The following is a 15,367-nucleotide window of genomic DNA, read 5'->3' as shown; positions in this document are numbered from 1 at the left end:
CTTAAATTTTGTATTAATTTTATACATAAATCTTTTTCAGTGTTTCAATTTCCTGATTGTCATTTGATGTATATTTTTATTTCAAACCTAGGTATGAGCACTTTTCTTCATGTCTTAATCAAGTATTAAGTCTTCTTAATGGAAAGGATCCTGATTCTTCTTCAAAGGTATATAAAACATGACTTTTTGTTTTGAAATTTTGAAAGCTATAATGTGAACAAAATTCTAAGTGCACAGTTTTATAAATTTTTAAAAACCGAACACAGCCATATAACCAATGTCTAGATCAGGAAACAGAAAATTGCCAGGACTCTAGAACTGTTCCAGAATCTTTATATACTTGTACAGTCCTTTTGGAAAACTGTATACCATATGACAATGATTTCACTCCTAGCTACATAGCAAAGAGAGAGATGTTTATAAGCTCACCAAAAAATATGTAGAAAATGTTAAATAAATGAAATTAAAAAAATAATATTATTTACTGATTTTTAAAAATGTCAAATGCTTAGGGAATAAATCCAACAAAACATGCACAAGGTATCCACTCTAAAATTACAAAATGTCTAGAGAAATAAAAGACCTAAATAAATACAGACATACCAAGTTCGTAGAGTACAAGAGTTTACAATGTTAGGTCAATCAAAATCACAGCAAATTTTAGTAGTTTTTATTTTTGTATTTATTTTGTTTTAGTGTGGAAGTTGTGAAGCTGATTATAAAATCATATGGTTTTGCAAAGTTCAAAAATAGCCATGGCTGTTGTGAAAAAAATGAACAAAGTTGGAGGACTTATAATATACCAGATATCGAGACAATATAAAGCTGTGTTAATTCATACAGTGCAGTATTGTCATAAGGATAGATAGTCCCATGGAACAGAGTACAGTCTGAAACCAAACCCGTAGTTTATAGTCATCTGATAACAGTGCAGTCTTTAAAAGTGTGGTCATTTTAATAAATGACACTGGGTCGATTGAATTTCCACATGAAAAGAAACAATTTTGACCATACCTCACACCAAATGTGGACGTCAGTTCCAGAAAGATGGTAGGTCTAAATGAGAAAGGTAAAACTGAATTTTTAAAATAAATATGTAGTCTACGGCCATGCTACCTTGAACAAGCCCAATCCTGTCTGATCTTGGAAGCTAAGCAGGGTCGGGCCTGGTTAGTACATGGATGGGAGACCACCTAGGAAGACCAGGTACTGCAGGCGTAAAAAAATTAAAAAAATAAGGGATCGTAAACTGACAAGGTCTTTGCAATCTGTGAGGTCAACCAAGAGTTGCCTCGCCTAAAAAAAATGATAATAATAAAAATAAAATAAAAAATATGTAGCAGAATATCTACACCCTTGGAATAGACAAAGATTTTCTTTTATTTAATAATAATTTTTTATCTTTCAATTATAATTGGCATACAATGCTATATTAGTTTCAAGTGTACAACATAGTGACTAGGCATCTATATAACTCACAAAGTGATCACCTCAATAAATCTAGTGCCCTTCTGATACTATATATATAGTTATTATATTATTGGTTATATTCCTTATGCTATACTTTCTGTCTCCATGACTGTCTTGTAGCTACAAATTTGTATTTCTTAATCCCTTCCCCATTTTTCACCGACCCCCCACCCAACCCTCCTGCCACCTGGTAATCCTCAAAATGTTCTCTGTACCTATGAGTTTGTTTGGTTTTTTTGTTCATTTATTTTGTTCTTTAGATTCCTCACACAGGTGCAATCATGGCATTTGTCTTCCTCTGTCTGACTTACTCCACTCAGCACACTAACCTCTAGGTCCATTATGAAATATCTTTTTCCATTCCATTCCATTTAGTCTGTGTATGTCTTTTAATCTGAAGTGAGTCTTTTGTACACAACATATTTAAGAGTCTTGTTTTTTTTTTTCCATTCAGCCACTCTATCTTTTGATTGGAGCATTTAATTCTTTTTCATTTGAATTACTCCTTGATAGATATGTAGTTATTGCCATTCTTTATTTAGACTTTTAATACATATTTTTTTCTTCTTAAAGAAGTCTCTCTGACATTTCCTTTAATACTGGCTTAGTGATGATGGACTCCTTTAGCTTTTTCTTGTATGGGAAGCTCTTTATCTGTCCTTCAATTCTAAATGATAATTTTGCTGAATAATATCTTGGTTGTAGGTCCCGGGTTTTCATCACTTTGAACATTTTGTGCCAAGCCCTTCTGGCCTGTAGTTTCTGTTGAGAAATCTTCTGACAGTTTTATGGCCACTTCTTTGTGTGCAACTAATTGCTTTTCTCACCGCTTTTAATATTCTCTCTTTTTAATTTAACCTTTGGCATTTTAATGTGATGTATCTTGGTGTGGGCCTCTTTGGATTCATCTTGTTTGGGACTCTGAACTTCCTGGGATTGTATGTCTATTTCCTTCACCAGGTTAGGGAAGTTTTCCATCATTATTTCTTCAAATAGGTTTTCAAATCCTTGCTCTCTCTCTCTTCTCCTACCCCTATGATGTGAATGTTGTTATGCTTGACATCCCAGAGGTTTCTTAAACCACCTTCTTTTTTTTTATTTTTTCTTGTTGCTGTTCTGATTGGGTGTCCTCTGCTACCCCATCCTCTATGTCACTGATTCGATCCTCCATTTCATCCACTCTTTTGATTCCCTCTAATGTACTCTTCATCTCAGATGTTGTATTCTTCTTTTCTGACTGGCTCCCTATTATGTTTTCCATCTCCATTTTTATATTTTCTATCTCTTTGTTAAAGTTCACTAAGTTCATCTTACTCTTCTCATAAGTTCCTTCAGCATCCTTATAATTACTGTTTTGAATTCTGCATCTGGTATATTGTTTGTCATTCTGGTGACTTCTTTTTCTAGAGCTTTGTTCCGTTCTTTCAAGTGGGACATGCTTCTTTGTCTTCCATTTAGGCTGCCTCCCTGTGTCTATTTCTATGTATTAAGTAGGGCTTCTAAGTCTCCCGGTCTCAGTAGAGTGGCTTTATGTGGTAGATGTGCTGCGGGGCCCCTTTGCACAGACCTGGGAGGGGTCCAGCTGCAGGCCAAGTTCAGTGGCAGCTTGTGCACCTCGGACCACCTGGTAAGAGTCACCAAGCAATCCACATATGACTGCCACCCATGCTGGGCTTATAGGTGCCTCGAGGGGCCAAGTCAGAAACAGAGACCAGCTGCCCCTGATATGGGGCTTGGAGCTGCTCAGCAAGAAATCCAGGGCATGCCAAGGCCAGATGCTGCTTTTTTAGGTTTTGTGAGCCTTTGACAGATTTTGTGAAAGTTCCCAGCAGGAGCCAAGACAGCCTGTTTGTGTGGAATAAATCATTGGAAGCGGCTTGAGTGGACCCACAAGTTGGGAGAGGCAGAGTCTCAGGGAATACCCCCAGGCGGAGCGACCTGTGTTATCCAGATTTGATGGCACCTGCATCTGCAGGCCTATGGGGGAGGGCTCAACAAAGGAACAGTGGCTTTTTCCTGCACCTTTGTCAAGGAGCAAGCCACCCCTCCAGCCCTTGCCCTGAAGCCCGACAGCTCAGTGCCTCCCCTATGTCCCTGGCACGCTTCGAGCAGCCGCCCCAGCACTGGAGCTTAGAGCAAGACCGGGCGTGGGCCCTTTAAAAAGAAGGCCTCCACTTCCCACAGCCTTCCATCTCACTCAGCTGCAGCCTCCCTTGGTTTTCACAAACAGGCTGTGGGGACTTCTCTTCCCAGCACTGGAACCTTATGCTGGGGAGCCCAGTGTGAGGACAGGATGCCTTGCTCCTCAGGTAGAGGAGGTGGCTCTGCAGCCATGATAGCCCTCCCGATTCTCAATGACCATATGCAGTTGTGGGACCAGGCCGTTTCGTGTTTCTGCCCCTCCTGCCGTTTTGAGGTGACCTGTTATTTGAGGGGAACTATTTGTAGAGCTTCTGTTCAGTCAGAACTATGGCAACTCCATGTACTGATTGCTCTGTAGTTTTGTTATAATTTTTATTGTGGTCGCTAGAAGAGGCGTGCGTAGCCTTTACCTTCCATGCCATCTTGAATCCTCTCTGAAGGCCTAGACAAAGATTTTCTTAAACAGGAAGCAAAAGCACCATCTATATAGGAAAAATGTTGATAAGTAGTACTACATTAAAATTAAGAGCTTCTGTTCATGAAAAGACCACCAATAAGACAGTGAAAAGGCAACTCAGAGTGGGAAAGTTATTTATAATAACATATATCCAACAAAGGACTGTTATCTAAAATATATTATTTAAAAACCTTGTATAGATAAGTCAGAAAAAAACTGAACTCAATAGCTAACCTAAACAAAGAAAGTGTGAATTGGTCAATAAATATGAAATGGTTGCTCACTTTATTACTATTCAAGGAAATCCATATTTAAATAGTAATGCAATACCAGTATATACCCACCAGATGTTTAAAATTAAAAATGGGAATAATATTAAACATAGATGAGAGTGTAAAAAATTTATAAATGTCCCACTACACATAGGCTAAAAAATGGGTACAACTACTTATGAAAACTGATGCTATCTACTAATATTGGACACTGCAGAAACCAGGACCCAACAATTCTACTCTTAAGTTTTTACCCCAGAGAATTGAAAACATGTATTCACCAGAAGACATATGCAGAACATAGCAGTACTACTCCTAATAGCAAGTATTAGAAATAACCCAAATGCCATCAACAGTGGAATGGACAAATAAACTGGTATATTTATATGTCGGAATATAATCAAGCACCACTTAACAGTGGGGATATATCCTGAGAAATGCATCATTGTATGAATATTATAAGTATAGTTACACAAACCTGGATAGTATTGCCTAAACACCTAGGCTATATGTTATAGCCTATTGCTCTGTAGGCTACAAACCTGTACAACATGTTGCTGTACTGAATACTATAGGTAGTTGTAACACAGTGGTTTGTATGCATCTAAAAATAGAAAATATACAGTAAAAGTACAGTGTAAAAGACAAAAAATGATATAGCTGAATAGGGCACTTACCATGAAAAGAGTTTGCAGGACTGAAAATTGCTCTGGGTGAGTCATTGAGTGCTGAGTAAATGTGAAGGCCTGGGACATTACTGTAGACTTTATAAACCTTGTACACTTAGGCTACACTAAGTTTATAAAACAACATGAGATTAAATCAAGCACAAGAGAAAATGGTGCACTCAAGATATGCTATAAATGAAATGTATGAGGTTGTTGCTGGTGTAACAGCATACTCTTACAGCAAACTTTATAAATAAAAAGTATACTCTGAATAAAAGTATAATACAGTAAATACATAAAGCATTACCATAGTAGTTTATTATCATTATCAAGTATTACGCACTATACATAATTGTATATAATATACTTTTATACAACTGGCAGCACAGTAGGTTTGTTTACATCAGCATCACCACAGACCACGAGTAATACATTGTGCTCTGATATTAAGATGACACTAAGCAATAGGAATTTTTAAGCTCCATTATAATCTTATGGGACCACCATTGTATGTTCAGTCTGTTATTTGGCACATGACTGTGCAGCAGTGAAAATGAGTGGAGTGCAACTGTATGCAATAAGATGGATGAATTTCACAAATACAATGCTAAGAGAAAGAAGCCAGACATAAAAGTATACGCTGTAAGATTCTATTTACATATAAAGTCCACATGATTGTTCAGTATAAACTAGTAAGCTGATTGGAAAATTTATGTGGAAATGCAGAGATCTAAGAATAGCTAAGATGAAATTAATCCTTGGTGTCAGAAATCTGATGTGGAGGAGTGACTGGGGCATTATCTAGGAGGAGACAAAAGTCAGTTCTGGAGTTTTGGTAGAATTCCTTTTCTTGATCTGGTTTCTGGTAACAGGTGTGTTCACTTTGGGAAAACTATCTAGCTTTGCACTAATTGTGTACTTCTCTGTATGTTTTACTTACAGAGTAAATGTACTTGAGAAGTATTTTCTTATATGTTCATAACATATCTTTGGTAAGACAAACAAGAAACTAATAGCACTGCTTGCCCTCAGAGATTATAGCCAGAGGTCAGGCTGGTACCATTGACTTTGGAATCAAGTGAATATATTACCTATTCAAAAATAAATAATATAATTTATATTTAAAAGAAGGTAAATCAAAGATTGTTATTTGTCACATAGTGAATGCTAATGGGCTGAATTCTCTTAAAATCAGATGCTATCAAGTTGATTAAAACACACAGCCCAATTATATGTCATTATATACCAAACAGATAAAAGTAGAATGTAAATGAATAGGCAAAGAAATGACAAAAGAAATTGTTCAAATGATATGTTGGTTGTATATGAAATAAGGTAGAATTTAACTTAACAGCTAATAAACAGGCTGATGTGGTATAAGGCCCAATTTATGAAGTAAAGAAGAAATAAGGTAGACTAGGGGAGCTAAAGGGCATAATCCTGACAGTGTGCAAAAACAGTGTGGAAATAGCTGTTCTTAAGGTTGGAACACTTTGGGATGCCCACTTACAAATATTTCCTAAAGTGCGCTTTATAGACATTTTTGAATCTTATGATAGCAAGTGTTAATTACTAATTTTATTTCTTTTTTTTTTTTCATTTTAAAAACAAAGTATGTTTATGCTTTAAAAATTTTTAAGTACTGTAGAAGGCATATAATGTTAGTTGAAGTTGCCCTTCCTTTGGCTCTCACAGTCCTGTTTATCTGGAGTAACCACTATTAACAAATTTCTTTGAAACGTTCTGAAATATATTCACACATTTTCAAAAATAATCCTGAAAGAAAAATTGGAAACTAGTTTTAACTTTTGTTTTAGAGTATTTTCTTTAAAAATGTATGTCATTTTCATCTTCATCATTTGTTTGCTTTGTGTATTAAGGTCCAATGAAATTGACATTTAATGAAGACTTTATATTGCACAGGTTTTAGAATTACTTCTTGCCTTCTGTTCAGTGACTCAGCTGCGCCATGTGCTCACTCAGATGATATTTGAACAGATTCCATCTGGCAACACCATTCTGGGAAGCCGTTCTAAATGTTTAGAGCCTACTGTGGCTCTCCTTCGTTGGTCAAGCCAGCCTTTGGATGGATCAGAAAACTGTTCTATTTTAGCTTTAGAATTGTTCAAGGAAATATTTGAGGTAATATTTGACAATTTGACTTCCACTTTTATGATGCTCGATGAACAGTTTGTTTTAAAAAATATTCATAATAAACTTCCTATTGTTCAGACACGTTAGGAAAACTCAATTACTAGACTCCCTACCATTCAGCTACTAAATTTCTTTTTTCTGGCAAAGTCACAAATATTAGTGTTTTCCTTTTTTCGCTAAATAACTTATATATACTCCTTTCAGTGTAATAAGTAAAGGTTTATGATATGTATGTTTTGTTGTTGTATAACTATATTTACTAAAGTAGTCATATTCTGTTCCTCTATCTCAGTAGATACTGCCTGCTACCTTTATTAGCCTGTTGAGTGAATAAATAGAGAAACGTTAGATTCAGTCAGTGAAATGGAGTGGAGCATGCTGGCCACTTCTAGGCACTTAGAATACAGACAAAAATTTTTCCATAGAGGACATTTCATTCTAGTAGATTTAGCATTGTCTACTACTCTACTTGTTTTTGGTACCCATTCTGCCTACACCAATATCTTCCTAGAATGTTTGTTCTCCTAACTGGATTTTATGCACAAACAAAAATGTGTATGAGTAATTAAATATATTTTGTTAAGGATTATGCATGTTATTTTTCCTGTTTTACGTTGGTCTTGACTGTTAAACAGTTTTAGCATTTAAAAGCCCTTTCAGATTCTAGATGGGAATTATTTGTGGCTGTAAAGTATTAAGACTAGTGTCTATTATTTAATTATTGTAATTACATTTAGAAAATTCAGGATATTTGTTTTCAGTACACACTTTTAATTTAGAATAATTTTTAAATCACAAATATAGTCTATTTTTAAAAGTCTTATTTGCAGTTGATTAACTCAAAACCTTATTCCATTTGAGAAAAAAAAGTCACCATAACCCACAAAACTGGATAAAAGGGTAGATTTTAAATAGGACACACAAGTCAATGAACTATTAAAGTAATTATAAAAGATTTAAATAGACTGTTACAGCTCAGTGATGACTATTTCTGCATTCTGTATTCCATCTTAATTTTTTCTTTGTTTGTTTTTAATGATTGGTGATGGTTAATACTCCAGGATGTCATAGATACTGCTAACAGTTCTTCAGCTGACCGTTTTGTGACCCTTCTGCTGCCTGCAGTCCTTGATCAGCTTCAGTTCACAGAGCAAAAGTTAGATGACGCCTTAGTAAGAAAAAAGTGTGAAAGGATGGTCAAGGCTGTTGAAGTTTTGTTAAATATCCTTACTGTTATGAAACATGGAAACTAAATAACTATTACTCTTTTTTTTCTAGCATTATATTTACTACATTTTTGTCTTTATTTGTATCACTTCTCATGCTTCTATCTATTCAGAATTATTGAACTGAAGTTTAAACTATAGAATTAATTCTCAATGAAGAGTTCTCATAAAAGTTATTCAGACTTTTTTCCTTGTTTTTCTGTGAAGAACTTTTAAGCTTTTAAAGAACATTTTCAGAAATGGTTTCAAAACTTGATTTGGATATTTTTATCACAATTTGAGATTAGGCAATATGTTGTAAAGTAACCACCATTACTCTCTTCTAGTGCTAATGGCTAATTTGTGGTGCCATCTTTGGTGGACTGTATCAGAGAATAAAGAAATATTGGTAGAGATGTCATTATTTTAACTCAGTTTTTTAGTTTGTGTTTTAAAAATTAAGACCTCCATAAGTGTTTTAATAAAGATGACTGTACACTTGATTACTAGAAGGACAAATATTATCAAGACAAATTAATTCATTCCAAAAAAGAAAACCTTGAGTGTAATTAGTGTCACTGCTTACCTTCTATATAATGATTTTCTTAGGTCTTTCCCTGTTAGCTTTTTTTTTTAGATGATTCTAAGTTACTTAGAAGTCTAAAACCCAGTTTTTAAATATATCCTTAATGCTTTTTTATCAACAAGGAACAACTATATTTCATCCAGATACCTTACATTTACCTGGTCTAGTTTCTTTGTATCTCGGAGCAACAAGAATTTGCTCTACTTTGTCCTGCCTTAGAGCACTCCATATCTGTTTAATTTTCTCTTTAACTGCTGCTGCTTAATTTTTCTTCTCTTTACAGTGGTGACTCTCAACCTTAGTTATGTATTACAATCATCTGGAGAACACTTTTAAAAATATACTGACACCTAAACTTTACTTCCAGATATTCTAATTATATTAATGTGAAACCCTAGCAGGGAAGAATATTTGTTATTGTTTGTTTTAACTAGCCAGGTAATTCTAACATGCAGCCGACAATGAAAACCATTGTTATAGAGTCACATGATTACTTTGCTTGACCTTAGAGATATCTGTCAGATATCCAGCCCTTCTATCATTGAATGGTACCAAACTTGACTCTTTTTTAACGATAGATATTCAAAATAACAATATACGAATATGAGAAAATAACTTCCTTTAGTTCAACAAATATTTATTGAACCATTGTGATACCTGCTAACAACAACAACAAAAAAAAGCAGAGAAACAGATTCTCTTTTACCTTTGACTAAGAAACTTTTGGTGTCAGTCACATCTCTTGCCACTTACCAGTCACTTATATGCTCTGAGCTCTAGTTTCCTAATTTGCCATTGAGCTAATGTAACAAAAATTACACTGAATTGAAGTGATACTTTGTATCGAAATATCCTAAATGCTATAAAGTGCTATACAAATCTAGGGTTTTTTTAGAATTTTTTTTTTTATTGTGTCCCTTAACAAAACTTACCTCTATGTGGAGATGATACTCTAAAAATGCATGTTGCAAAAATTCTGACTACTATCAAATGTACCACTCTGATAGAACAACAGTTTACATATGGCAAGATCGATCTGGGGTTTGGAACAAAGGTAGCAGATTCTGAATTGTGGTAAGTATATAGAGTTCAACTTGCAAAATGGTAAGCCCAAACTTAATAAAAATCAAAAGATGTAGTGATTCTCATCCCTTTTAGGAGCTCATTCTTATATATATTCAAAGTGTAGCAGAGAATTAAAAACATTTTCATGATGAATTTTTAGTTAATTCATAGATCATGTGTTTCTGAAGATATTAACATCTGCAATTTGCTTTTTGTTTAAATTTGGTTGGTTTTTATTGTGATTGTGTAAGTTTCTTTTATACTTCTGAACTCAGTAATTATTTTTATATTCATTTAATTTAATATTTTTAAGCAAAACATGAGAAAACCAGTAGTTTTTATGACAAGGATTTTGGTCACTACTGAAAGTTTCCTAATAAAGCCAACTCTTCTACCTTAGCATGTCAAGACTTAAGGTTAAAGGTAGATTTTCACTCATAATAATGAGATCATTTTATCCCCTTCTTCCCACATGAAATAAGTCCATCTAACAATTCTTTATAAGAACCTTCTCAATGCTTAACACTGATTTGTTCCAATTTCCATAAATATAATAATTGTCAGTAATTGTACACCTCAGTAACCAGGATTATCTTTGTTTACTTTTTTGTACTCCCTTTTAGGTACATAGCTGAGAACATAGCTTAATATAATTCATTCAGTAAATATTAGGTATTTTTTATTGCTTAAGTTTGCCCTCTCTTGTTGATACTCCAACGAAAAAGATAAGAAATAGGTCATCAAGTCAGTGCTGCTAGTAATTTGAAGCAAAAAGTAGAAGCGTGGTATTTGTGAACAGAAAAAGGCTGTCTAAACTTAGACTATTAATGCCTGTTTATTCTTTTTGGATCTTGGGTTAAAAATATCAGATAAAAATATCTTTGATATTTTTCCTTCTCAAAAGAAATAATACTTTTATCTTCTTGAGGTTTAAAAACAAAAATATTGGTTTTTCATTTTCTTTAGCATATTGGACAGAAATAAGGTCTAAGCAATTTTTGAATTATCTAATTTAAATATGACTTCTTTTTAAAGCAAACTTGCTGCTGATGTAATTTTGAAAACTCTTGATTTGATGAACAAACTTAAACAATCAGTTCCTGGTATGGAAGTAAGCTTCTACAAAATCCTTCAGGTGAGTTTAAACTCTTCAGATAGTGAAGCTTGCTTCCCAATTTAGGTTTCTGTTTTAATATTTTTAATTTTTTGAAGATGATTTTCTTAGTGTATTCAGAAGAAAGTTTAAAGTTGTCAATGGTCTTATGTAGCTATAATATTCTTACTACACAGTTATTTCACATAGTTTTGTAGAAATTGATCATAAGTGCCTCAAGTTCTTATATACAGAATGTTGATGATAGTGGTGCTTTCCTTTTTTGTGTCCTACTTCAGTTTTCTTCATTTATTTCTATTGACATTTCAGTGGTGGGAAGAGTAGTACTTATTTTGGGGGTTTTGTTTTTGGTTGGAGTTGATGATGTAGGGATTTTTAGAGGATAGGGAGACATCTGGAAGAAAAGGGCTTGGTTATGAATGACAATAAGATTAGACAGTTCATGTAGAAAATAACAGACAAATTTCATTGATAGAAGCTGAATGAGAGCTCTAGATGCTTACCTTGATAGTCACAAAACCTGGTTTATAATAGATACTTAGCAAACATTTGTGAATTAAGTTACTGTAATAACAAAGATGACTTGTGCCTGTATAGACAGGGTAGAAGCCAAAACTGAAACCTTTGGCTGGAACACTTGTACACTTTGAGAACGTGATGCTTAAGCGATGGGGTTCAGGTGTTGACTCCACTACTTATTAGAGCAGACTTGAGTAAGTTATTTCACCTCTCTGAGCTCTTAGTTCCTGAGTGTGGAGTAGAAATAATGATCCCCCTATATAGAAGGAGTTATGAAGAGTTACCACTGGAGTTATGAAGGTAAAGCCCAGCTCTTATCATGGTTCTGTGGCAGTAGATTATACTTAACTATCTACAAGACACTTAACGTTGTTGATAGTTATAAAGGATTCATGTTTTAATATTTATCTCTGTTAACTTACTCAACGTAAAAATTGAATCAAACTGATTTTATGTCAGTTCTTAAATGTTTTTCAGAATAGATGATTTGGGGCTTACAGTACGAATGTAAAATATTTATTGACATGAAAGACTTATACTTTAAGTATAATTGTTTCAGTCACTAAATTAAAATTTTTATTAAGTTAATTTAAATTTTACTTTTAATTTCTATTAAGTTAATTTGAATTTTACTTTTATTGTTTGATTAACTTGGAAATGATTAGCCAGTTTTTCTTTTAAATGGTAGCTAGAAAAATAAAATATGAGTCAGTTGTGGATAATATTTTAAATTCATCAAAATATTTAAGACCTGATTTTTATAGGTACAGTCAAAAGCATTCAAAACCTTTGCCAGATTTTTAACCTGGTGTTCATGTTGATTGCTAAGATAATTATAACAAGGTAAAGTAATAAATATGTCCAAAAGCAGATAGAAACACTTTAGAATTTGTCTAGAATTTGACTAAAAGACCTGACATTATGTATATTTTCTGCCTCTCATTTTCTGGTTTCTGATTTGCTTAGGATCCACGCCTGATTACTCCCTTGGCTTTTGCTTTAACATCAGATAATAGAGAACAAGTACAGTCTGGATTGGGACTATTATTGGAAGCTGCTCCACTGCCAGATTTTCCTGCCTTAGTGTGAGTTCTAATCATTTGCAGTGTATCTCTTATAATGCTGGAATATTCTGCTGTGTTTCTTTAGCAGGCCTCAATGTAGATAGATTAAAAAGTTAGTGAATCAAAGTCTTTGTCGTAATAGTAATTTTTCAAATGGTTAAAAAAATTTGATTCCAACTGAAAAGATCAGGTGTATACTTAGGGAAGAGCTAGATCTAGATGGTTAAATACTATCTAGGTGAATCACAGTCTCTCACTGCCTCTTTTCATGAAGAAGCTTCTGGACTAAGCTACTTCTGGACATCATACCAATTTAGTTCCTCCCTAGAAAGAGCTTTTCCTTCCCAATTGTTTAACTGGTAAGTCTAAGGATGACTGTCATTGATCAGATCTAGATCATTTGCCAAGGTCCCCTCCTTGGCAGATGCTAAGGGTTCACCTATGAGAACTACATGAACTGGAAGTTGGGAGTTGGGGGCAGGTGGGTAAGGCAAGTTCTTAAAGAAAAATTCTCTTTTATCAGAAGGAATAGATAATGGCCAGGCAAAATTATCCACTATATTCATTAATTTTAAACATTAAAAGAATATTTGCAATTATGTTTGAAAAAAATTAGATTTTCAGAGCTGTCTATAAACTAAATGATTGACAAAATGTTTAGTAGGATTCTACTTTAATTTTTAAAGGTTTAAGTAGATTATATAAATATATTTGCAAAAGTAGTTTGAATAAACTGAAGCAGTGGTAAATAGATAAGACATTTCTACATGCCAGGGTCAGCAAACCATAGCCAGCAGATGGGAGTCTGTTTTTATAGATAAAGTTTTATTGGGATAGGGCAACATCCATTCATTTCCATATTGTCTGTGCCTACATTTATGCTTTGAATCAGGATTAGGAAGTTGTAACAAACTATATACACTCAAGCCTAAAATACTTAACTACTTTGTCCTTTAAGGAAAAGCTTGCTAACCTCTGCTACTTCTATTAACTAACTTAGCTAACTCATTTGTCAGAATTAGTATTTTAAGTAGTCATAAATTAAGAGGTAAAGAACTATGGAAAATAAGACATAAGAGAATATATAATCAAAATTCCTTTCACTTTTTTTAATAAATATTTTTTAAGAAATAAATGGACAAATAGGGAGCTTCTCAAGTCACAAGATAGAAATGGTCTGTAAAGCTGCTTCATTTTGTGGTGGCCTGCTTGCTTCAGCTGTGGTACTCTGACATGAAGCAAATCTTCGACTTTACTGAAAGTGAGAGTCACATCTCCTTTCTGTCTTTGAATGCAAGGCCTTCCCAGTGTACTGTGTCTTGGTCATCTGTCTTGTGTTGTATAATTTTCTCTTTGGACACTATCTCAGGTGTCCGTTTATATCTATTTATGCCTTTCTTTACATTATCTTAGTTTAATAAGGTGAAATTATATGCTGGGTAGATGGATGAGTGGATATAGGTAGGTGTGTGTGTGTGTGTGTGTGTGTGTGTGTGTGTGTGTGTGTGTGCGCGCGCGTATTTTATTTAAACATTTAACAAACATCTGGTGAGGGCTTCCTATGTGCCAGGCTCTCTTCTAGGCATTTTTGAATATTACAGTGAATTAGAGAGCCTTCTGTCATGAGGTTTATTTACATTCTAGTTGGGAGCAAGTTAAAAGAAATAAGCTTTATAACATACACATCATTATGGGTGGAGGACTTCTCTGAGGAAGTGAGTTTAAACTGAGACCTGATAATAAGAAGGAGCCAACACTATGCAGATCTGGTGAGAAAGTGTTCTAGGTAAAGTAACAGCTTATACAAAGGCCCTGAGACAGGAATAATATGGGATAAACGGAAGAGACAGAATGGAAATCAGATTGGTGAGAATATACTGAATGAGAAAGGGGAAGGGTGAAGGACAGAGGTAAAGGCCAGGTGATGTTGCCCATGGTAAGAAAAATGTTCTTATCGTAACATTAACATTTTCTTTAATTTTTACAAATAATCCACACTCACAAACTAGTTTTAGTGCCTCTAAACATTAAGAAGCAAGTGTTGTCACTATGAAGAGTTATAAGTAGAAAAGAGTTTCCTTTAGCAAATTTAGGACATTTCCCAAAATCCTACTTCGTCATAGACTCCAAGATTATTTCAAAAATATTTGAAGACTTATTCCCAAAAAGAATCATTCTAAAAGATTCCCTGATTCTGTACTAACTCTGACTTTTGCTCTATTTTCATGTAGTTATTTCATTTTCTTTTTGCTTCTCATCTAGACTTGGAGAAAGTATAGCAGCAAACAATGCCTATAGACAGCAGGAAACAGAACATATGCCCAGAAGAATGCCTTTGCAATTATTAAATCACAGTTTTCCAACATCAGTAAAATGTTTTACTCCTCCACTTTTGAAAGATAGAGTTCCTGGATTGAACATTGAGGAATTAATAGAAAAACTTCAGTCTGGAGTGGTGGTGAGTAATAAATAGGCATTATAAATGGGATTCTGCTGGGTACATATCAGTAAACATAAGCCCTGATTATAACATTAAACAACTTTAGATGCAAATTTGAATATTGAAACAAAAAGTAACAATTTTCTGAGAAGTTAGGAAATAAAGTAAGAAAACATCAGCCATAAAATCCCTATATTTTAACACGGCTATC

At 34.1% G+C, this 15,367-nt stretch overlaps 1 protein-coding gene and 1 pseudogene across 2 annotated transcripts in view; both read left to right on the top strand.

Moving 5' to 3' along the window:
• The window catches only part of CIP2A (cell proliferation regulating inhibitor of protein phosphatase 2A), a 35,909-nt gene that overhangs the window by 10,206 nt on the left and 10,336 nt on the right, over positions 1 to 15,367 (top strand). For both annotated transcript variants that reach the window (XM_025051081.1, XM_006905447.2), the window contains exons 8-14: positions 92 to 167; positions 6,933 to 7,151; positions 8,225 to 8,384; positions 9,887 to 10,028; positions 11,055 to 11,154; positions 12,619 to 12,737; positions 14,979 to 15,174. In XM_025051081.1, the coding sequence (XP_024906849.1) occupies positions 92 to 167; positions 6,933 to 7,151; positions 8,225 to 8,384; positions 9,887 to 10,028; positions 11,055 to 11,154; positions 12,619 to 12,737; positions 14,979 to 15,174 (1,012 nt within the window). The remainder of the gene's footprint in view (positions 1 to 91; positions 168 to 6,932; positions 7,152 to 8,224; positions 8,385 to 9,886; positions 10,029 to 11,054; positions 11,155 to 12,618; positions 12,738 to 14,978; positions 15,175 to 15,367) is intronic.
• Positions 1,100 to 1,218, top strand: LOC112485353 (annotated as a pseudogene).

This window comes from Pteropus alecto, unplaced genomic scaffold (genome assembly GCF_000325575.1).
Source record: "Pteropus alecto unplaced genomic scaffold, ASM32557v1 scaffold270, whole genome shotgun sequence".
NCBI lineage: Eukaryota > Metazoa > Chordata > Mammalia > Chiroptera > Pteropodidae > Pteropus > Pteropus alecto.
This window is presented reverse-complemented; position numbering and strand designations above follow the sequence as displayed.